Consider the following 22,462-nt stretch of genomic DNA (forward strand, 5'->3'; position numbering starts at 1 on the left):
ACTCTGCTGTGACACTTGCCAGGGCCCATCCTCTGGCTGACACACTCTGTCTAGACTGATAAAGAATGGGCACTTAGGCGAGGTACTGGAGGGTGATCAACAGTTGTACCCTAGTAACTATCAGCATCTTCCAGAGAAGGGAAGTGGGAAGAATAATCACAGAAGAGGAAGAAAAGAAACAAGTATATTTTTGTTCTATGTTTCTACTTGTGCATTTGTCCTGTGTGCTCACAGTGCAATCAGTGTTGTAGAACACTTCCCACAGTACGAATCAAGCAAGTGCGATATTAAAGAACAGCCTGACAGTCAGAGAGTGACAAAGGCTCAACACGGAAGGAATCAGAGCTTCCTATTCCCTCAACTAGAGAGTAATGTGGGCAGGAGATGGAAAATAGCTGAAGACAATTAGTTACTTTGTACTTTTGAGACTGTATCAAGCTTTTTGTGAACGTCATAAGCTTTTTTTGCTGCTTTATCTTACATTGTATGCTTCTCCTTGTAACATCTGTCCTCTCTAACCAGCACCATCAAAAATACATCAGCAGCCATTCATCACATTGCTATTTGTGTGATCTTGCTGAGCACAAACTATTTTATCAGCATCTGCTTACATAACAACAGTAACAACTTAAAAATAACTCACTGCACGTCAAGTGCTTTAGGGCATTCTAGAATATGTAATAAGACACTTCATAAATATTAAGGGATAGGTAGTGTTTTTTTCTAGGGCTTTTGCACATTTATTAGTTTCACTGGGAGCAGATCCTTACCCAAACAATAACTTACAGTTAATAAATCTTTACCCATACAGTAGCACCTATTAGCAGAGCCTTACCCACACAGTAACGTCCATTAGGAGCTAGGACGAAGCCATTCTTGCAGATACACTTGAAGCTGCCATCCTCATTGATGCACATTCCATTCAGGCACATGTTGGTAGTGGCACATTCATCATGATCTGGGAAGAAGATTCATTACTTGTCAGTCTTGTGAGTCCTAACAGTTAACTTTGGAAAAATTACAGGCAACACATGGGTTTTAAAAGCCTGTGTATTGCAGAAAGAAGGAAAGACTGAGGAAGGTGAAAATTTAATGATGTGAGGTCCTGAGAAAGCTTGAATTAAAATATCATGTAATGAGTTTAGATTGCTGCATATTGAAATGGGATTTATAGTTTAGGAAGAATTCGGTGATGATTGCGCAATGTTCAGCAATAATCGTGACTCCTCAGGTACTGAAGCAGTCCATGTTCAAATGCAATAAGACCTGGACAATATTCAGGCTTGGGCTGATAAGTGACAAGTAACATTCGAGCCACACAAGTGCCAGGCAATGATCATCTCCAACAAGAGAGAATCTAACCATTGCCCCTTGATATTCAATGGCATTACCATCACTGAATCCCCCACTATCAACAGCCTGGGGCTTACCATTGGCCAGAAACTGAACTGGATCAGCCACATAAATACTGTGGCTTTAACAGCAGGTCAGAAGCTGTGAATTCTGTGTTGGGTAACTAACTCCCTGACTCCCAAAAGCCTGTCCACCATCTACAAGAATGTGAAGGAATACTCTCCACATATCTGGATGAGTGCAGCTCCATCAACACTCAAGAAGCTCGACAACGTCCAGGGCAAAGCAGCCCGCTTGACTGCACCCCTAACCATCACCTTCAACAATCACCAACTCCACCACCATTGCACAATGGCAGCAGTGTGTACCAGCTCCAAGGTGCACTGCAGCAACTCACCATAGCTCCTTCGACAGAATCTTCAGTGACCTCTACCACCTAGATGGACACGGGCAGCATACACATAGGAACACCGCCACCTGGAATATCCCCTCCAAGCTACATACCATCCTGACTTGGAACTATTCCAAGAGCTGTCAGTGAACCCAGTATATTACTGCAATGTCACAACCAATATCTTACTTTCATGTTGAACCCAGTATATTATTGGGATGTCACAGAGCTGTTCCTTCACTGTTATTAGGTCAAAATCCTTGAATTCCCTTCCTAATAGCATGGTGGGTGTACCTACACCACGTGGACTGCAACAGTTCAAGGTAGCAGCTCACCCCATCTTCTCAAGGGTAATTAGGAATGGAGAATAAATGCTGGCCTAGCCAGTGAACTCTGCAACTCATGAATGAATAAATTAAAAAACACAGAGAAACACTCAGAGCGTCATTGACCACAGTAACATCGTAACACAATACCCTAAATACTCTAACAAAGTCCATTCCGCTAGTACCCTAACTGTTCCATCAAATTACTCTAGCACTCTAACTGTTCCTCTAACTTCTCTCTTATGAATTCCCATTTCACTTGTACAGTAACTATCCTGTCAAAGCACATCCCCCTAGTAGCTAACAGTTCCATTAAAGGTCATTTCTCTGGTGCCCTAACTTCCCAATTCAATATCAAATGACATCTTGAACTTCCCTAATGTCTGATTCCATTTACTTAATTTAAAGGATATCCTGAATGTTTATCACATTTTGAATTAAGATAACATGCTTTCTGAAAACATTTTCAAATTAATTTTTCCTTAATTTATTTTTACTTTTTCCACTGATTTCACTGACATCCCAATAATATACTGGGTTCAACATGAAAGCAAGATACTGGTTGTGACAATGACAGTAATATACTGGGTTTGACAATGACAGTAACATACTGGGTTCACTGAGTAATATAATGGGTTTGACAATGACAGCAACATACTGAGTTCACTGACAGTAAAATACTGGGTTTGACAATGACAGTAACATACTGGGTTCACTGACAGTAATATACTGGGTTTGACAATGACAGTAACATACTGGGTTCACTGACAGTAATATACTGGGTTTGACAATGACAGTAACATACTGGGTTCACTGACAGTAATATACTGGGTTTGACAATGACAGTAACATGCTGGGTTCACTGACAGTAATATACTGGGTTTGACAATGACAGTAACATACTGGGTTCACTGACAGTAACATAATGGGTTTGACAATGACAGCAACATACTGAGTTCACTGACAGTAACATACTGGGTTCGCTGACAGTAATATAATGGGTTTGACAATGACAGCAACATACTGGGTTCACTGACAGTAACATACTGGGTTTGACAATGACAGTAACATACTGAGTTCACTGACAGTAATATAATGGGTTTGACAATGACAGCAACATACTGGGTTCACTGACAGTAATATACTGGGTTTGACAATGACAGCAACATACTGGGTTCACTGACAGTAATATACTGGGTTTGACAATGACAGTAATATACTGGGTTCACTGACAGTGATATAGGCCAGGATTTTGTGCCCCACTGCGGCATGTCTCCCCCCGGTGGATGCGGCGAGCCATTTAAATCTCCATGCAGTTCGGCAGGACTGTAATAATCCTGCCAGGTGGGAGGGGTCTGACTTTATAATAATACACTGGGTTTAACATTGCAATGACATACTGGGTTTGATATCACAGAATATTAATGGCAAAGGAGGAGGCCATTCGGCCCATTGTGTCTGCACCAGCTCTCCAAATGAGCATTATGACCTCATGCCATTGCCCTACCTTTTCCCTGTACCCCTGCACATTGTTTCTATTCAAATAATCATCCAATGCTCTCTTGAATGCCTCCATTGAACCTGCCTCCTTCACACTTCTAGGCAGTGCATTCCAGACCCGAATCACTTGTTGTGTGAAAAAGTTTTTTCTCATGTCACATTTGCTTCTATTGCAAATCACTTGAAATCTACGCCCTCTCATTCTTGATCCTTTTATGAGCAGGAAAAGCTTCTCCCAATCTACTCTCATGATTTTAAACATCTGTATCAAATCTCCTTTTGGCCTACTTCTCTAAGGAGAACAGTCCTAACCTCTCCAATCTATCCTCATAACTCAAGTTTCTCATCCATGGAGCCATTCTTGTAAACCTCTTCTGCATTATTTCCAATGTGTTCACATTCTTCCTATAATGTGGTGCCCAGAACTGTACACAATACTCTAACTGAGGTCTAACGAGTGTCTTATATAAATTCAGCATAATCTCCTTGCTCTTGTACTCTATGTCCCTATTAGTAAAGCCTAAGATACTATATACTTTATTAACTGCGCTCTCCACCTGTCCTGCCACCTTCAATGATCTATGCACATATACACCAGGTCTTTCTGCTCTTGCACCCACTTCAAAATTTCACACCTTATTTTACATTGTCTGTCCAAGTTCTTCCTACCAAAATGCATCACCTCACACTTCTCCGCATTGAACTTCATCTGCCACCTATCTGCCCACTCCACCAACTTGTCTATGTACGTTCTGGAGTTCTACACTGTCCTCCTCGCAGTTTACAACAATCCCAAGCTTCATATCATCCGCGAACTTTGAAATTGTCCTCTGCACACCAAGATCTAGATCATTAATATATATCAGGAAAAACAAGGGTCCCAAAACCAACCCCAGGGGAACTCCACTACAAACCTTCCTCCAGTCTGAAAAATATCCATTGATCATTACTCTCTGTTTCCTATTTTCCAGTCAATTTTGTATCCACGTTGCTCCTGTCCCTTTTATTCCATGAGCAATAACTTTTCTCACCAGCCTGTTATGTGGCACTGCATAAAATGCCTTTTGGAAGTTCATGTACACCACATCAACAGCATTACTTTGACCTTTTCTGTCACCTCTTCAAAAAACTCCAGCAAATTAGTTAAACACAATTTCCCCTTTAGAAATCCATGCTGGCTCTTCCTTATCAACCCATATTTTTCCATGTAACTAATAATTCTGTCCTGAATAATTGTTTCTTGAATCTTGCCCACCACTGAAGTTAAACTGACTGGTCTGTAATTGTTGGGCTAATCCTTACAACCTTTTTTGAACAAGGGCATAATGTTTGCAATTCTCCAGTCCTCTGGCACCTCCCCTGAGTCTAGGGAAGACTGAAAAATAATGGCCAGTGGCCCTGCAATTTCTACTGTCACTTCCTTCAATATCCTCAGATGCATCTCATCTGGTCCTGGTGTCTTGTCAACTTTAAGTACCGACAGTCTATTCAACACTTCCTCCTTATCAATTTTGAGTCCTTCTAGTAACAGAGTTTCCTCGTCTGTCACCATGGCCTGGGTAGCTTCTACCTCCTTGGTAAAGGTGGATACAAAGTATTCACTTAATACCTCAGCCATGGCCCCTTCCTCCATGTGTAACTTCCCTTTATAGGTTCCTAATTGGCCATATTCCTCCTTTTATCACCCTTTTACTGTTTATATGCCTATAGAAGACTTTGGGATTCCCCTTTATGTCGGCTGTCAGTCTTTTCTCATAATCCCTCTTTGCTTCGCTAGTATACTTTTTCATCTCCCCTCTGAACTTTCTGTATTCCCCTTGGTTCTCAATTGTACTTTCTACCCCACACCTGTCATAAACACACTTTTTCTTCTTTATATTAATTTCTATCTCCTTTTTCATCCAGCAGCTCTGGATTAGTTTGCCTTATCTTTCCCTTTCGATGGGATACACTTTGACTGTGCCCACACCAATTCTTTTCTGAAGGTAGCTCATTGTTCAGCTACAATTTTTCAATGGGCTACCTTCAAAAAAAATTGGTGCGGGCACAGTCAAAGTAGGAGCAATATACTGGGTTTGATGTTGTAGTAATATACTGGGTTTGGCATTCAGTAAAACACTGGGCTTGAAATTGGAAAAATTGGGGAAAAACGTAGTAGTATATTGAATTTGACATTGCAGTTAAATCCTGGATTTGACAAGACCGTGTTATACCGGGTTTGAGATGACAGTAACAAACTGGGATTGACATGACAGTAATATAATGGGTTGGACATTGCAGTAATATACTGGATTTGAAATTGCAATAATAACATTGTAGTAGTGTACTAGGTTTGACATGAGAGTGTTGTGTTGGGTTTGATTTTGCTGTAACATACTGGGCTTGACATTGCAGTAATATAATGAGTTTCACATAATAGTGTTACACTGGATTTGACATGACAGTAATATACTGGGTTTGACGTAGTAGCGTTATACTGGATTTGACATGATAGTAATATACTGGGTTTGACATTGCAGTAGCATACTGGTTTGACATGACAATGTTATACCGGGTTTACCTATGAACATGTAAATTAGGAGCAGGAATCTGCTCCGCTATTCATTAAGATCATGGCTGATCTGATTGTGGCCTCAATTCCAAATTCCTGCTTACCCCTGATAACCTATGACTGCCTTGTTGATCAAGAATCTATCTACCTCTGCCTTTAAAATATTCAATGACCCTGCCTCCACCGCTCTCTAAAGACTCTCAATCCTCTGATAGAAAAAATTTCTTCTCATCTCCATCTTAAATAGGAGACCCCTTATTTTTATTTTTAAACCGTCTCCCAGTTCTAGTCTCTTCCACAAGGGGAAACATCCTTTCAGCATCAATCTGCCAAGTCCCCTCAGGACCTTGTGTGTTTCAATAAGATCCTCTCAATCTTCTAAACTCCAGTGGAGACAGGCCCAGCCTGTCCAACATTTCCTCGTAACATAAACCCCCATCCCAGGTATCAGTCGAGTGAACTTTCTCTGTACTGCTTCTAGTGCATTTATATCCTTTCTTAAATAAGAAGACCAAAACTGTACAAGTACTCCAGATGTGGTCTCACCAATACCCTGTACAACTGTAGCAAAATATCCCTTTTATATTCCATTCCCTTTGCAATAAATGACAACATTCAATTTGCTTTCCTAATCACTTGCTGCATCTGCATACTAACTTTTCCTAATTCATGTTCTAGGATAACTTGATCCCTCTATACCACAGGAGTTCTGCAATCTCTCTCCGTTTAAACAATGTATTGCTTTTCTATTCTTCCTGCCAAAGTGGAGAAGATCCTGTTTTCCCACATTATACTCCATCTGCCAAATTTTGCACATTCACTTAACCTATCAATGTCCTTTTGCATACTTATGTCCACTTTACAACTAACTTTCCTATTTATCTTTGTGTCATCAGCAAATTTAGCAACCATACATTTGGTCACTTTATCTAAGTCCTTGACTTAAATTATAAATTGTTCATTGCCCAGCACGGATGCCAGTGGCATCCACTTGTCACATCTTGCCAACCCAAAAAAGACCCATTTATTCCGACTCTCTGTTTCCTGTTAGCTAAACAATCCTCCATCCATGATAATATGTCACCCCCTACACCAAGAACTCTTATTTTGCATATTAACCTTTGCTGTGGCACCTTGTCAAATGCCTTCTAGAAAACCAAGAACATCACATCCACAGGTTCATGTTTGTTACTTCCTCAAAGAACTTCAATAAATTAGTCAAACATGATTTCCCTTTCACAAAACCATGTTGACTCTGCTTGATTGCATTGAGATTTTTAAAGTACCCTGCTATAACCTCCTTAACAATAGACTCCAGCAATTTCTCTATGACAGATGTTAAGCTAACTAGCCTAGTTTCCTATGTTCTGTCTCCTTGCTTTCTTGAGTAGAGGAGTCACATTCACTATTTTCCAATCTGATAGGACCATTCCAGACTCTAGGGAATTTTGGAAAATTAAAACCAATGCATCTATTATCTCAGCAGCCATTTCTTTTAACACCCTTAGATGAGGTCCATCAAGGCCTGGGGACTTGTCAGCTTTTAGTTCTAATAATTTTCTCAGTAACCTTTGCCTGGTGATTGTAATTATTTTAAATTCCTCCCTCCCTTCAACCTCCTGAGTCACAATTATATCTGGAATGTTATTTGTATCCCCTACAGTGAAGACAGATACAAAATATCTGTTCAGTTCATCCACTATTTCCTTATTTTCCATTATTACTTCCCCATTCTCATTTTCTAGAGGACCAATGTTCACTTTACTTCTCTTTTCCTTTTTAAATACCTTTAGAAACTGTAACTATTTGTTTTTTTTCTTTCTAGCTAGCTTTCTCTCATACTCTAATTTCTTCCTACTTATTAAACTGTTAGTCATTGTTTGCTGTTCTTTATATTATGTCCAATCTTCTGACCTGCCACTCATCTTTGCGGAAGTATACACTTTTCCTTTCAATTTGATACTAGATTTAAGTTCTTTAGTTAGCCACAAATGGTGTGTCCTCCTTTCTCACTGGAATGTATCTTTTCTGGAGTATTCTGAAATATCTCCTTAAATGTTTGCCACTGCATCTCTACTGACCTACCCCAGTTCACTTTAGCCAGCTGTCTTCATGCCCTCATAATTGTTCTTATTTAAGTTTCAAACACTAGTCTTGGATCCATTCCTCTGTCCCTCAAAGAGACCGTGAAATTCAATCATATGATCACTGCTACCTAGGGGTGCCTTCACTATGAGGTCATTAATTAATCCTGTCTCACTGCACGTTACTAAATCTAGTATAGCCTGCTCTCTGGTGCTAAAAACATCCTGCTCTAAGAAACTGTCCCAGAAATACTCCATGAACTCATCATCCAGGCTACCTTTGTCAATCTGATTTTTCCAATCTATATGTAATTTAAAATCACCTGTGATGATCACTGTACCTTTCTCACAAGCCCCTATTATTTCTTCCTGTATACCCAATCCTACAGTGTGGTCACTGTTAGACAGCCTATAAGCCAGTCCTGCAAGTGACATTTTAACTTTACTATTTCTCATCTCTACCCAAACTGATTGTACATCTTGATCTCCAGAACTGAGGTCATCTCTCTCTATTGTACCAGTCATCCTTAATTAACAAAGCTACCCCTCCACCTTTTCCTGGCTTCCAGTTTATCCTAAAAGTCATGTGCTCTTGAATATTCAGGTCCCAGTCTTTATCATCCTGCAGCCATGTCTCTGTAATGGCTATTTGATCATGCATCTTTATTTCTGGGTTTACTGCTGTTTTTGACATGATAGTGTTATACTGGGTTTGGTATGACAGTAACATACTGGGATTAGCATCACAGTAACTTACTGGGTTTGACATTGCAGTAATATATTGGGTTTGTTATGACAATGTTATACTCGGTTGACATTGCAGCAATATACTCGGTTTGGCATGACAGTAACATACTGAGATTGACGCCGTAGTAATATAATGGGTTAGACACTTCAGTAATATACTGGGTTTGAAATTGCAATAATAAACTGGGTGTGACATTGTAATAGTGCACTGGGTTTGACATGACAGTAACATACTGGGGTTATCATTGCAGTAACATACTGGGCTTGATATGAGTGTGTTCTACTGGGTTTGACATTGCAGTAATATACTTGGTTTAACATGACAGTGTTATGCTAGGTTTGACATGGTAGTCTTATACTGGGTTTATCTTTGCAATAATAAACTGAGCTGGACATTACAGTAACACACTGGGTTTGACATGACAATGATATGCTTGGTTTGACATTGCAGTAATATACTGGATTTGACAAGACCATGTTATAAAGGGTTTTTGATGTGACAGTAACATACTGGGATTGACGTCGCAGTAATATAATGGGTTGGACATTGCAGTAATATACTGGGTTTGAAATTGCAGTAATAAACTGTGTGAGACGTTATAGTAGTATACTGGGTTTGACATGTCCAATCTTCTGACTTACCACTCATCTTTGTAGAATTATATGCTTTTTCTTTCAATTTGATACTAGATTTAAGTTCTTTAGTTAGCCACGAATGGTGTGTCCTCTTTTCTCAATGGAATGCATCTTTTTTGGAGTATTCTGAAATATCTCCTTAAATGTTTGCCACTGCATCTCTACTGACCTACCCCAGTTCACTTTAGCCAGCTCTGTCTTCATGCCCTCATAACTGTTCTTAATTAAGTTTCAAACACTAGTCTTGGATCCATTTCTCTATCCATCAAACAGAATGCGAAATTCAATCATATTATGATCACTGCTACCTAGGGGTGCCTTCACTATGAGGTCATTAATTAATCCTGGCTCACTGCACATTACTAGATCTAGTATAGCCTGCTCTCTGGTTGGTGCTAAAACATCCTACTCTAAGAAACTGCAACTGACATTGCAGCACTGCGTTGACAATGACCTTCCAGTGACCTGTCATTTTAATTATTTCTCTTGCTCTCATGCTGGCATCTTGGTCCTTTGCTTGCTAAACTATATCAATGAAGATCAACACAAGCTTGAATAACAGCACCTCATCTTTCAATTAGGCATTTACAGCCTTTCGGACTTAACATTGAATTCAACAATTTCAGTCCATAACCCCATGTTCATTTTCTTTTCTTTGTTTTGGTTTTTCTCCTTTTTTATCCTCATATTTTTGTTTTCGGACAGCAGCATACCTGCTCTAGGTATATCTCTTCTTTGTTTCTAAGACTAATTCTTCTTTCATTCAAGGTAACATTTTTAGCTCGGCGGGCGGGCAGGCACCCGGCCAATCCGAACGTAAAATGACGCGCGATGACATTGGGACACACGCTCGATGTCATCGCGCACTCCACGATATTTCGGTCAGCGGGTGCGCATTGGAGTCGGCAGCACCCCCGCCAACAATTAAAAGGCTTGTTAAGGCCACGAGAAAAGTAATTTAAAAGAAATTTTTCGCTGCCCATCCAACCTTATGGTTGGCGGACAGGTGAAAAGGTCAAGCAGCCTTTGCACTTTTTTAGAAACCTCATCCACGGGCGAGATGAGGTCTCCAAAAGCAAATAAAAATAAATAAAAACTTTATTTTTTCATTAATAACATGTCCCTGCTCATGTGATGAGGGGATATGTTTCATTATGTTTTTATTTTTTTAATTATATGTTTTCATATATCTTCATTTCCCTGAAGCAGCTCTCTGCCTCAGGGGGATTATATAGTGCGCACTCGTGCACATGTGCAAAGGTCATGCTTGCCCGGCTCGCTCTCCTTCCTCTGCCTGCACAGGCAGCGCTCAGTGCTGCCGCTTGCGTTTCATGCTCGGCAGGCTTTAGTTGGCCCACCAGCGCGAAATTGCCTTCCGGGCCCGATCATGGGTGGCAGTCGGCATCCTGACTGCCCCCGCCGAGCCTGAACGCCAAGGGCAAAATTCTGCCCTCAACAACTCCTGTCTTCCACCCTATCACGGATCTTTCTTTTGTCCTTGTCACACCCACCTTTTGCTCAACACCCATTACATCTCTTACCTCTCCCAGTTCGGTTGAAAGGTCATTGACCTGAAACATGGCCCGGAATTTTCCAGCCCCTCCTGCCGGCGTGTTCTTCCGGTCCTGCTGAAGTGAATGGACCTTTAAATGACCTGCTGCATTTTCCAACCCCGTCCCTACTCCACTGGGGCTGGAAAATTCTGCCCATTAACTCTGTTTTTCTCTCTCTCTCTCTGTCTAACGTCCCTGCTGAGTTTTTCCAGTATTTTCTGTTTTTATTTCATTTATAACTTTGCTTCCAGCTCTGAGTCCTGTGTCGAGGATGTAACCTCGTGTGTTTGCTGTGTGTGTGTTATTTGGAACTCAGGATGTTAGAAATTAGCTCTCACTGTTTGTTGTAGATCAATCTGAATAGATGAAGAATACTTACCAATGCAGTTCTTTCCATTAGGGGTGAGCTCAAAGCCAGCATTGCAGATACACTGGAAGCTTCCATCAGTGTTAACACACCGGCCGTTCCTACATAAAACACCATTCTGGATACACTCGTCTATATCTAGGGACCAAAGAGGAAGCTAATTATTAGGATGTCACCCACCCAGACATCAACAGCATACTTCTGTCACATGGCCAACTTGAACTGGTGTTACAGGCGCGCACTTACACCTGCTATTTAGGCTGGCCTTTGATGTGAAAGAGCCATATTCCTGAAGGAAAGATCATTAATATTCCTATAAAAACAAAAAACTGCGGATGCTGGAAATCCAAACCAAAAACAGAAATACCTGGAAAAACTCAGCAGGTCTGGCAGCATCGGCGGAGAAGAGCAAAGTTGACGTTCCGAGTCCTCGTGACTCTTCGACAAAAAGGGTCATGAGGTCTCGAAACGTCAACTGTGCTCTTCTCCGCCGATGCTGCCAGACCTGCTAAGTTTTTCCAGGTATTTCTGTTTTCATTAATATTCCTGTTGTACCATCCTTCTGATGGTAAATATGTCACCTGAGAGAGTTTTGTAAAGGATCTCAACATCAGAGACCAACCTTTATGTAAAGGATGTGGCACACATTAGGTTTTAAGGAAAGTGCGCACAGCGGCAAAGCTCCTTAGCTTTCACCAGTGGGGCTTTGGGATGGTTCCATCATCTGAGTCTGGCTGTGGACACAAGCTGCCAATAAAAGCCATAAGTGCAATTTTCACATTGCTGGTCTGTGAGAATCACCTCTGTTATCATGATAAAACCAACAAGGCTGTCATAAACCAACTCCTCTGTGAGATTCACAGTAACATTACTGTATGTGTAGTCCCAGTGGCACTTCCAGAGCAACCATGTCTGTATAAATCAGAAAGAAGTACGGCTTCATGTTATCCAAAAATCCACTTTGGAAGACATTCAACTGGATATTGATCCCCATTTAAATGTCAGATCAGCTTCCAATTCAACCCAAGCACAACAGGAATAAAATGGTGGCCCCTGTAGCATGGGCAGTGCCGGTTACTTTTGGCAGTGGTGCTGGTAACTCTCTGGTGGCAACAGTGAAATATGCTTAACCACCGGGCCTTCCCTCTCGCCTCCAGTTCCTGGGTTTGAGTCCAGCCTTGACAGATGCTGCAAACATCTCTTTCCAACATCTGTTTAGATTTCTGAGTAAAATGCATCTGGAAAGGGCAAAGTGAACTCTCAGTGGGCAGCAATCTAAACAGTCCAAACCACAGCAGCTAGAAATTCAAAATGAAAGGATGCTTGTGTGAGTTTGCGGCATCTGGTATTTTGATGCATTGACTCCACTCTCACATCTCTCTTTGAGACAATGGGAACAAGAGCTTTTGCAATTACTGGGCTCAAACCCAGGACAGTTACAGCATACTCATGTAATCTGTACTCATGCTATCCGAGCCCTTGCTGTCCACATACTGTTGTTATCTACATGTTGTTTCTCATTGGATGCCTGATTTTCAGGCCAGCAGCCGCCTCCCCCTGTCTTGGGCAGAAAGTAAATCGGGAGCATTTTAATGAGGCCCAGGAGTTAAAATAACCCAGCCCTTATTTTGTACCACAATGGGTGAATTCCAAATTCGCTCTGTCTCCCACCCACCTGAAATCTGCTTCAAGTTAAAAACATGGCCAGAGTTTCATAGGTCCTGTGAATCTCCAATTTCTTTCATTCAACCATTGACAACTGTGTAGACCCTAAAGTCTGGAATACCCCCATAAACTTCTCCACCTCACTATCTCTCTTTTAATCACTCCTAAATCTTCCCTCTTGCACCAATCTTTTGATCACTTGCTCTAAAATCTCCTTACGTGGTTGGTGTCAAGTTTTTCTCTCTGTGAAGTACTTTGGAACAGTTTACTACATTCAATTTGTTATATAAATGCAAATGGTTTTTGTTTCTCTAAATGGAAGAGGAGGGAGGACATTTGATTTGTGTCATATTTATGCAGCAGAATTACAATCCACAAAGCCATTTTAAAATTGTTCCCACTGCATTATCTTATCATTGCTGTTACAAGAAACCATATTAATATTCAGGTAATAATGAGAATAATATGAAATCTGAGAGCTGTGGGGCCAAACAGAATGCACTCATCAACTGATTTACAGAGCAGAACAGGGGATTGCGAGCTCTGGTCTCCTTGGCTGGACTCACCGATACAGGCTTGCTTGGTGGCGGTACTCTGGAAGCCATCATGACACTTGCAGTGATAAGCACCAGGGGTGTTAACGCAGTCACCATTCACACAAGGGCTGCTGGAGCATTCATCAACATCTGTGGAAAAGTAAATATAAAGCAGCCAAATGTTAAAATTAACTAGCTCACCAAGATGAGGGAATGCAATAGCAAAGGAAACCCAGGCTCTCTAATTACTAAGACTGGCTACTCACTAATTGAGACACGTTTTAACAAAATGACGGCTCTCAATGATTAGAGAGTGTGTAGATGATCCCTGCAGAGCTGGAGCCTCATGTTGTGGAGATGTTTGTTGCTGTGGTCACACAGTAAGTTCTAACCAATCCTTAGCCAAGTTGTATTTAATCAGATAATTGCAAAGGAGCTCAAGATTCCCATTTCCTGGCATTCTTTCGTGGCCTGAGTTCTGTGGCAATCTCATGTCCGGACCATCTCAACATTCATTCCCAAATAAATCTATAGCTTCTCACAGTGGGATTTAGGGGTCTTTGGGACATTTGTCTTTATATAGTAACACTCCAAATCATACATCTATCCACAGCCTGTCTACTTAATTAAGGAATCTTGAGATTCAGTTGTAGTACAGGGGATAAGGAGATGGAACTTAAAATTTGACTGAGATTATTATTATTATTACATGCACTGTGACAGAAATGAGGAAAGGGAAAGAGACATTCTGCCCATCTGCCCAAAGTCTGTGCACTCTATAATCTATCTACCTCACCTACATAATCTCTTTGCACAGCTCATGTGCCCTTTATTCTAAAATAAGCTCCACCTCATTCATTTCATCTGATTACACAGCGCATGTATATTTTATTATGGACTCTATTTCACCTATTTAATTTCCTCTCAAAGCCCATCATAAACTCCACCTCATCTATTTAATCTCGTCTGACAGACCATGGACTCTACCTCATTCATTTAACTCCTTCCAATCACATGTCCACTTTACTCTTTCTCAGTCTTTAACTCATCCATTTAATCTACTTCCACAGCCAGTGCACAATCTAACATATCATAAATTCCCTCTGAACTATTTGCTTTTCTATCCACATCCTCTGTAGAGCCTAGCCTATCATAGATTTCAACATCCTGGCCAGGTTTGGCTTGTCTATGAGGGGAGAAAGTATAAACAAGGAGTACAAAGTGGAAAGAAAAATTACAGTCATTTACACAGTCTAAACAGGCAGACTGAACTGCCTAAGGGGAAACTGTTATAAAACCTCTCTGCTCCCCAAAGGAATCAATATACAGCCATCTTCACATTTCTGGCAGCTGGTAGCATCCAACATTTTTATAATATTGCCTTGTGAATGCAGTGGAATTGTTGCATCCTATTAAATGTAATCCACATGCTTTTGCTGAACTTTATAACCAAAGATCAAACCAATTGTGGAGTGAGGGTAGAAAGGCAGAGGAGTGTGGAGTGAAAAATCAACTCCATAATTAGCAGCTTTGTGTAGGTCATTAGCGTCTTCCTAAATTACACCCAACATACACTACACTCCATACAACAACCCTATATACACCACACCCCTGATACATTGCAGACCCACACACCCAACACAATACCCCCCACGCAGACACTACACTCCCACACCTGCACTGCGACCTACTCATATCTTGCTGATTTCAGCAGTTCAGAAATCCTTATGTTCCATCATGTAGTAGATTCCTTCAGACTGCAACTTCCAATCCCATTCCCATCCGGATATTTATCCGGTTCTTTCTTTGAAGGAGTACTTTTAGATCAGTATTAAGTTTACTTTTAGTGTGTTTTCATATGAAAATTTGTTATGTATTAATTTCAAATTCGTTTTGACTATGACATAGAGTCACTTCCTTCCATCAGTTTTGTGCCCCATCCCTTATGTTACAATTTATTCATGAACATACACCCAGTGTCATTCAAGTAATGTAATCACAGCTTCTTTTGCTTCTATTATCTTTTGCTATGAAATTTGTGTGGGGGCTGTTTATCATCAATCCAACGGCATTCTTCTGTCAGTTGGTTTACAGTGGTACTGTGTTAGAGTGCAGGAGATGGAACTGTTACAATCTCATCCTTTAACTGACCTACTCTCTCTATAATCCTTGGGGCTACACACATTTCCAAGATACTCAGATTCCTTCAGAATTTGGTTATCATCTCAATCCTCTCCTTGAGGACAGACTAATTTTGCCTGGAGCATTATCAAGGAATCTTACAGCACAGATGGTGGCCATTTGGCCCATTGTGCCTGGGCTAACTCTTTGAAATAGCTATCCAATTAGTCATTTTCCCCTGCTCTTTCCCCAGAGCCTTTTGATTTTTATCCTTTGCAATCCTGAGTGTTAAAGTCTAGGGGCCCTGCAGACTATGTGGTGCATGTAAGTGGTTGGAACTTTCCCAGTGTACAGGATTGCAAAGTGGGCGACCAATTGTAATAATTACATACCAATTAAAATCAGTGGAAGTCTGCTAGAATTTACAGAACATGTTTATGTCGGTAGAAGCCTGAGTTCCTTTCGCTCAGTGAAGAGTAGAATCTCTTGGTTGCAGCTGAGCCCTTGACTATGAAACAGGAAATTCCAATCAGGCTGGTTTCGATTAACACTGTTTTCTGAAGGGACGAACAGTTTAGTGCGTGCACTGGGCCTGGTAATTTAATCTCATCCAGTATATGAACTAGCTCAAACCAGTCAGAGATTTCCACATCCTGACCAAGCTGGAGCTGGTCTCTAAGGGGGGAAAGTATAACAAGGAGTAAGAAAGGGAGAAAAAAATTAAAAGTCACTTGAGGAGTCTTAACAAACAGACAATATTGTAGTGAATTTGGATAAGAGACTTCACTGATAAATGAATTCATTTGTGCACTGTCTGCTTGGCCTGTGTTGTACACAGTACTGTTATTTTCTTTATTTTTATTATGGCAAAGCCAGCATTTGTTGCCCATCCCTAATCGCCCTTGAACTGATTGGCTTGCTAGGCCATTTCAGAGGGCAGTTAAGAGGCAACCACATTTCTGTGGGTCTGGAATCACATGTTGGCCAGACCAGGTAAGGACAGCAGATTTCCTTCCCTAAAGGACATTAATGAATCAGATGGGTTTTTACAATAATTGATGATAGTTTCATGGTTATAATTACTAAGGCTAGCTTTATATTCCAGATTACTTTAATTGAATTTAAATTCCACCAGCTGCCATTGTGGGTTTTGAACCAGTGTTCCTAGAGCATTAACCTCGGCTTCTGGATTACTAGTTCAGTAGCATTATCACTACAACACCATCTCCCCATTATAACTGGATTTGATCTGTCCTCGTGCATTCCCAATGGAATTGGAAAATCAGGAATAATCAGTTACTCATTCTTCCATAACGAGTAATGCCCTTGCTTCCATCCTCTAAACCGCTCCCCCCAAAAAAACCATGGTGTAAGGGTAATGCCGTAATCTGGCCTGTCCCAGCTAATCAGATATGCAGACCAGCATAGTCCCAGAATCAATGTTCAATCCAGGTTCAACCTGTGCTATACTTAAAGAAAGACTTACATTTACTTAGCTATTTCACAACTCAGGATATCCATAGGGCGGATTCGTCCCATATTTGTATTCAGTATGGTTGCGGGCCGGAAATAGAACAGTTTACCTGCTGGCTGCAATGGCAGCTTTTCATGCCATATCGTCCCAATTCCACCTCATTAATCACGCATTCCTGGGAAACACGCCATTTCGATGGCGGGCAGGCGGGCTCTCATTTGCCCACCACGCCGTCACCTCACCACTTTTTCATGCCAAGTGCCATATTTAAGTGTAGCTGCATGCACTTCTCAGTGTTTCACGCCCAGGACTGCTGCATAGAAGACATGGCCCCTAAAGGCAAGAAGACTGCAGCCCCCTGATGCAGGGACACGTCCCTGGAACACCTTTTGGATGTCGTAGAGTCCTCTACCCCGCTCTGCCTGCAGGAGGTCCAGCAAACTCACCATTCTGGCTTGGTAGGTGATGGCAGTGGTGGTCAGTGCCAAAGCTGCACAGAAGAGGTTGGCCATTCAATGCAGAAAGAGGATGAATAATCTCATCTGTGCCACCAGGGTATGGCAACCATTTCATCACTCTAACCTCACATACTCAAGCCCATCACACATTCACTGGCATCTCACTCACTGACAGCCTAAGGGACATCACCACTCAGTCTCCCACACACATACCCTCACATGTCCATTTGGCCTCATCTCCTCTGGGCACTGCCTCCTCAGCCCTCACCATCTTGAGGCCACTTGCAAAGATCAACATGTGCCCCCACACACACCCTGGGATACCCCCCTTCCCCAGTATAGCCCTCACCCTGCAGCCTCTTTCCTTGCCTGAGGCCACTTCACCCCTTTCCCCAAGCAAGCCCTAGCGCTGCAGCCTTTGAAAAGCCACTCCCACCTTTTGGCTGGTCTGGAAGGTAGAGACCTACCCATGAACCCCGCTAAAAGTGATGTGAAGCTGTCAACGAAGCCTGGCACTGATGACCACGAGTGCTGCCCGAAACAAGTCGACAAGCAAACCTCGACGTCCCGAGCGAAATGCAGCTCGCCAGGTGCACATCGCTTATGTACAGTTGTGAAACACATCAGCATGCTCAGATGATCCAGCGTGGGGGGGTGGGGGGATGATTCTGGCAAGCTGGGCTTAAAATGATATGCAGATTATCATGAAGTTCCAGACGTTAGGAAACATGGCCCACAGTTGACGGGCAGAGCGGATGATTGCAAACTGGTCTCACAACGTCATGAAACACATTTTTGGCCTTCTCGACATATTGTCAACTCATGCCGCCAAACACACCCATCGCCATCGGCAACATAAAATTCCGCCCATGGGCTTTACAGCCAATTATGTACTTTTTAAGTGTAGTCACTATTGTAGTGTAGCGGGGCTGTTTGAGACATCAGGGAGTGGTCATCCCTGACCGTTTGCAAATCACCCCATGCCCACGTAAGGATCCCTGGCTGAGGGTTACAAGCCAAGGCCCACAACAGAAGCAGCAAATTTTTGGTGGTGATGGCAGAAGACCTAGAACCTTGAGGGACAAACTTGATAACGGGCAAAGGATCCTTTGGGAAGTAGACATGTATTTCCTTTAAAGCATTCCTTTCACTAGTCATATTCATTGCTCATTCAAATTGAAAATGGGAGGCACCTGTCAGCAATTGAAGAGGAAAGTGCAGGATCACGAGGCTGGAAGAAATGAACAGAATACCTGCCCTTAGGCAGGTCAGCGCTATTGCCTGCACCAGACTATCCAGCTAACCTGCTGGAAGGTTGGGTAAGGACAGGGTCAGGCTTTGAAGAGTCATACAGACTCGAAACAATAACTCTGTTTCTCTCGCCACTGATACTACCAGACCTGCTGAGTTTTCCCAGCACTTTCTGTTTTTATTTACGATGAGGCTTGGCTCTGATTGCCCCAATGAGTAAGTAGCTTGCTGATACTCAGAGTGTCGGCTCACATGTGAATAATAACCACTTAGGTTAGATACTAAAGGAGGGTGTGGACCATGAGACTGTACTGCAGTGACAGTCAGCACCCTATAACTGTATCTTAGCTGGAATCAGCACCCTGGACACTGTACCCCAACAAGAGTCAGCACCCATGAGACCGAAACACTACAAGAGTCAGAATTCAGGATACTGTACACCAACATGAGTCAGCACCCTGGATAATGTAACTCAACAAAAGTTAGCATCCCGGACACTGTACCCCAACAAGAAACAGCACTCTGGATACTGTACCCCAACAAGAGTCAGCACCCATGAGACCGAAACACTACAAGAGTCAGAATTCAGGATACTGTACACCAACATGAGTCAGCACCCTGGATAATGTAACTCAACAAAAGTTAGCATCCCGGACACTGTACCCCAACAAGAAACAGCACTCTGGATACAGTACCCCAACAAGAGTCAGTACCCTGGATACTGTACCCCAACAAGAGTCATCACCCTGGAGACTGTGCCCCAACAAGAGTCATCACCCTGGAGACTGTGCTCCAACAAGAGTCAGCACCCTGGATACTGTGCTCCAACTAGAGTCAGCACCCTGGATACTGTGCTCCAACAAGAGTCAGCACCCTGGATACTGTGCTCCACCAAGAGTCAGCACCCTGGATACTGTGCTCCAACAAGAGTCAACACCCTGGATACTGTGCTCCAACAAGAGTCAGCACCCTGGATACTGTGCTCCAACAAGAGTCAACACCCTGGATACTGTGCTCCAACAAGAGTCAGCACCCTGGATACTGTGCTCCAACAAGAGTCAGCACCCTGGATACTGTGCTCCAACAAGAGTCAGCACCCTGGATCCTGTACCCTAACAAGAGTCAGCACCCTGGATACTGTGCTCCAACAAGAGTCAGCACCCTGGATACTGTGCTCCAACAAGAGTCAGCACCCTGGATACTGTGCTCCAACAAGAGTCAGCACCCTGGATACTGTGCTCCAGCAAGAGTCAGCACCCTGGATACTGTGCTCCAACAAGAGTCAGCACCCTGGATACTGTGCTCCAGCAAGAGTCAGCACCCTGGATCCTGTGCTCCAACAAGAGTCAGCACCCTGGATCCTGTGCTCCAACAAGAGTCAGCACCCTGGATACTGTGCTCCAACAAGAGTCAGCACCCTGGATCCTGTACCCTAACAAGAGTCAGCACCCTGGATACTGTGCTCCAACAAGAGTCAGCACCCTGGATACTGTGCTCCAACAAGAGTCAGCACCCTGGATACTGTGCTCCACCAAGAGTCAGCACCCTGGATACTGTGCTCCAACAAGAGTCAGCACCCTGGATCCTGTGCTCCACCAAGAGTCAGCACCCTGGATACTGTGCTCCAACAAGAGTCAGCACCCTGGATACTGTGCTCCACCAAGAGTCAGCACCCTGGATACTGTGCTCCAACAAGAGTCAGCACCCTGGATACTGTGCTCCACCAAGAGTCAGCACCCTGGATCCTGTGCTCCAACAAGAGTCAGCACCCTGGATACTGTGCTCCAGCAAGAGTCAGCACCCTGGATCCTGTGCTCCAACAAGAGTCAGCACCCTGGATACTGTGCTCCAACAAGAGTCAGCACCCTGGATACTGTGCTCCACCAAGAGTCAGCACCCTGGATACTGTGCTCCACCAAGAGTCAGCACCCTGGATACTGTGCTCCAACAAGAGTCAACACCCTGGAGACTGTACCCCAACAAGAGGCATCAGCCTGGACACTGTAACCTAACTAGAGTCTGACCCTGGATCCTGTACCCCAACAAGAGTCAGCACCCTGGATACTGTGCTCCAACAAGAGTCAGCACCCTGGATACTGTGCTCCAACAAGAGTCAGCACCCTGGATACTGTGCTCCAGCAAGAGTCAGCACCCTGGATACTGTGCTCCAACAAGAGTCAGCACCCTGGATACTGTGCTCCAACAAGAGTCAGCACCCTGGATACTGTGCTCCAACTAGAGTCAGCACCCTGGATACTGTGCTCCAACAAGAGTCAGCACCCTGGATACTGTGCTCCAACAAGAGTCAGCACCCTGGATACTGTGCTCCAACAAGAGTCAGCACCCTGGATACTGTGCTCCAACAAGAGTCAGCACCCTGGATACTGTGCTCCAGCAAGAGTCAGCACCCTGGATACTGTGCTCCAACAAGAGTCAGCACCCTGGATCCTGTGCTCCAACAAGAGTCAGCACCCTGGATACTGTGCTCCAACAAGAGTCAGCACCCTGGATACTGTGCTCCAGCAAGAGTCAGCACCCTGGATACTGTGCTCCAACAAGAGTCAGCACCCTGGATACTGTGCTCCAACAAGAGTCAGCACCCTGGATACTGTGCTCCAACTAGAGTCAGCACCCTGGATACTGTGCTCCAACAAGAGTCAGCACCCTGGATACTGTGCTCCAACAAGAGTCAGCACCCTGGATCCTGTGCTCCAACAAGAGTCAGCACCCTGGATACTGTGCTCCAACAAGAGTCAGCACCCTGGATACTGTGCTCCAACAAGAGTCAGCACCCTGGATACTGTGCTCCAACAAGAGTCAGCACCCTGGATACTGTGCTCCAACAAGAGTCAGCACCCTGGATACTGTGCTCCAACAAGAGTCAGCACCCTGGATACTGTGCTCCAACAAGAGTCAGCACCCTGGATACTGTGCTCCAACAAGAGTCAGCACCCTGGATACTGTGCTCCAACAAGAGGCAGCACCCTGGATACTGTGCTCCAACAAGAGTCAGCACCCTGGATACTGTGCTCCAACAAGAGGCAGCACCCTGGATACTGTGCTCCAACAAGAGTCAGCACCCTGGATACTGTGCTCCAACAAGAGGCAGCACCCTGGATACTGTGCTCCACCAAGAGTCAACACCCTGGATACTGTGCTCCAACAAGAGGCAGCACCCTGGATCCTGTGCTCCAACAAGAGTCAGCACCCTGGATACTGTGCTCCAACAAGAGGCAGCACCCTGGATCCTGTGCTCCACCAAGAGTCAGCACCCTGGATACTGTGCTCCAGCAAGAGTCAGCACCCTGGATCCTGTGCTCCAACAAGAGTCAGCACCCTGGATACTGTGCTCCAGCAAGAGTCAGCACCCTGGATACTGTGCTCCAACAAGAGTCAGCACCCTGGATACTGTGCTCCAACAAGAGTCAGCACCCTGGATCCTGTGCTCC

The 22,462-nt window shown here is 43.4% G+C and overlaps 1 protein-coding gene across 1 annotated transcript in view; it reads right to left on the reverse strand.

Annotated features, from left to right (window-relative positions):
* Positions 1-22,462, reverse strand: part of fbn2b (fibrillin 2b) — a 207,746-nt gene that overhangs the window by 98,610 nt on the left and 86,674 nt on the right. The window contains exons 12-14 of the mRNA XM_041205515.1: positions 13,740-13,859; positions 11,521-11,646; positions 836-958 (exon numbers count right to left, since the gene is read on the reverse strand). Of these exons, the coding sequence (XP_041061449.1) occupies positions 836-958; positions 11,521-11,646; positions 13,740-13,859 (369 nt within the window). The remainder of the gene's footprint in view (positions 1-835; positions 959-11,520; positions 11,647-13,739; positions 13,860-22,462) is intronic.

This window comes from Carcharodon carcharias, chromosome 14 (assembly GCF_017639515.1).
Source record: "Carcharodon carcharias isolate sCarCar2 chromosome 14, sCarCar2.pri, whole genome shotgun sequence".
In the NCBI taxonomy this organism is placed as follows: Eukaryota; Metazoa; Chordata; class Chondrichthyes; order Lamniformes; family Lamnidae; genus Carcharodon; species Carcharodon carcharias.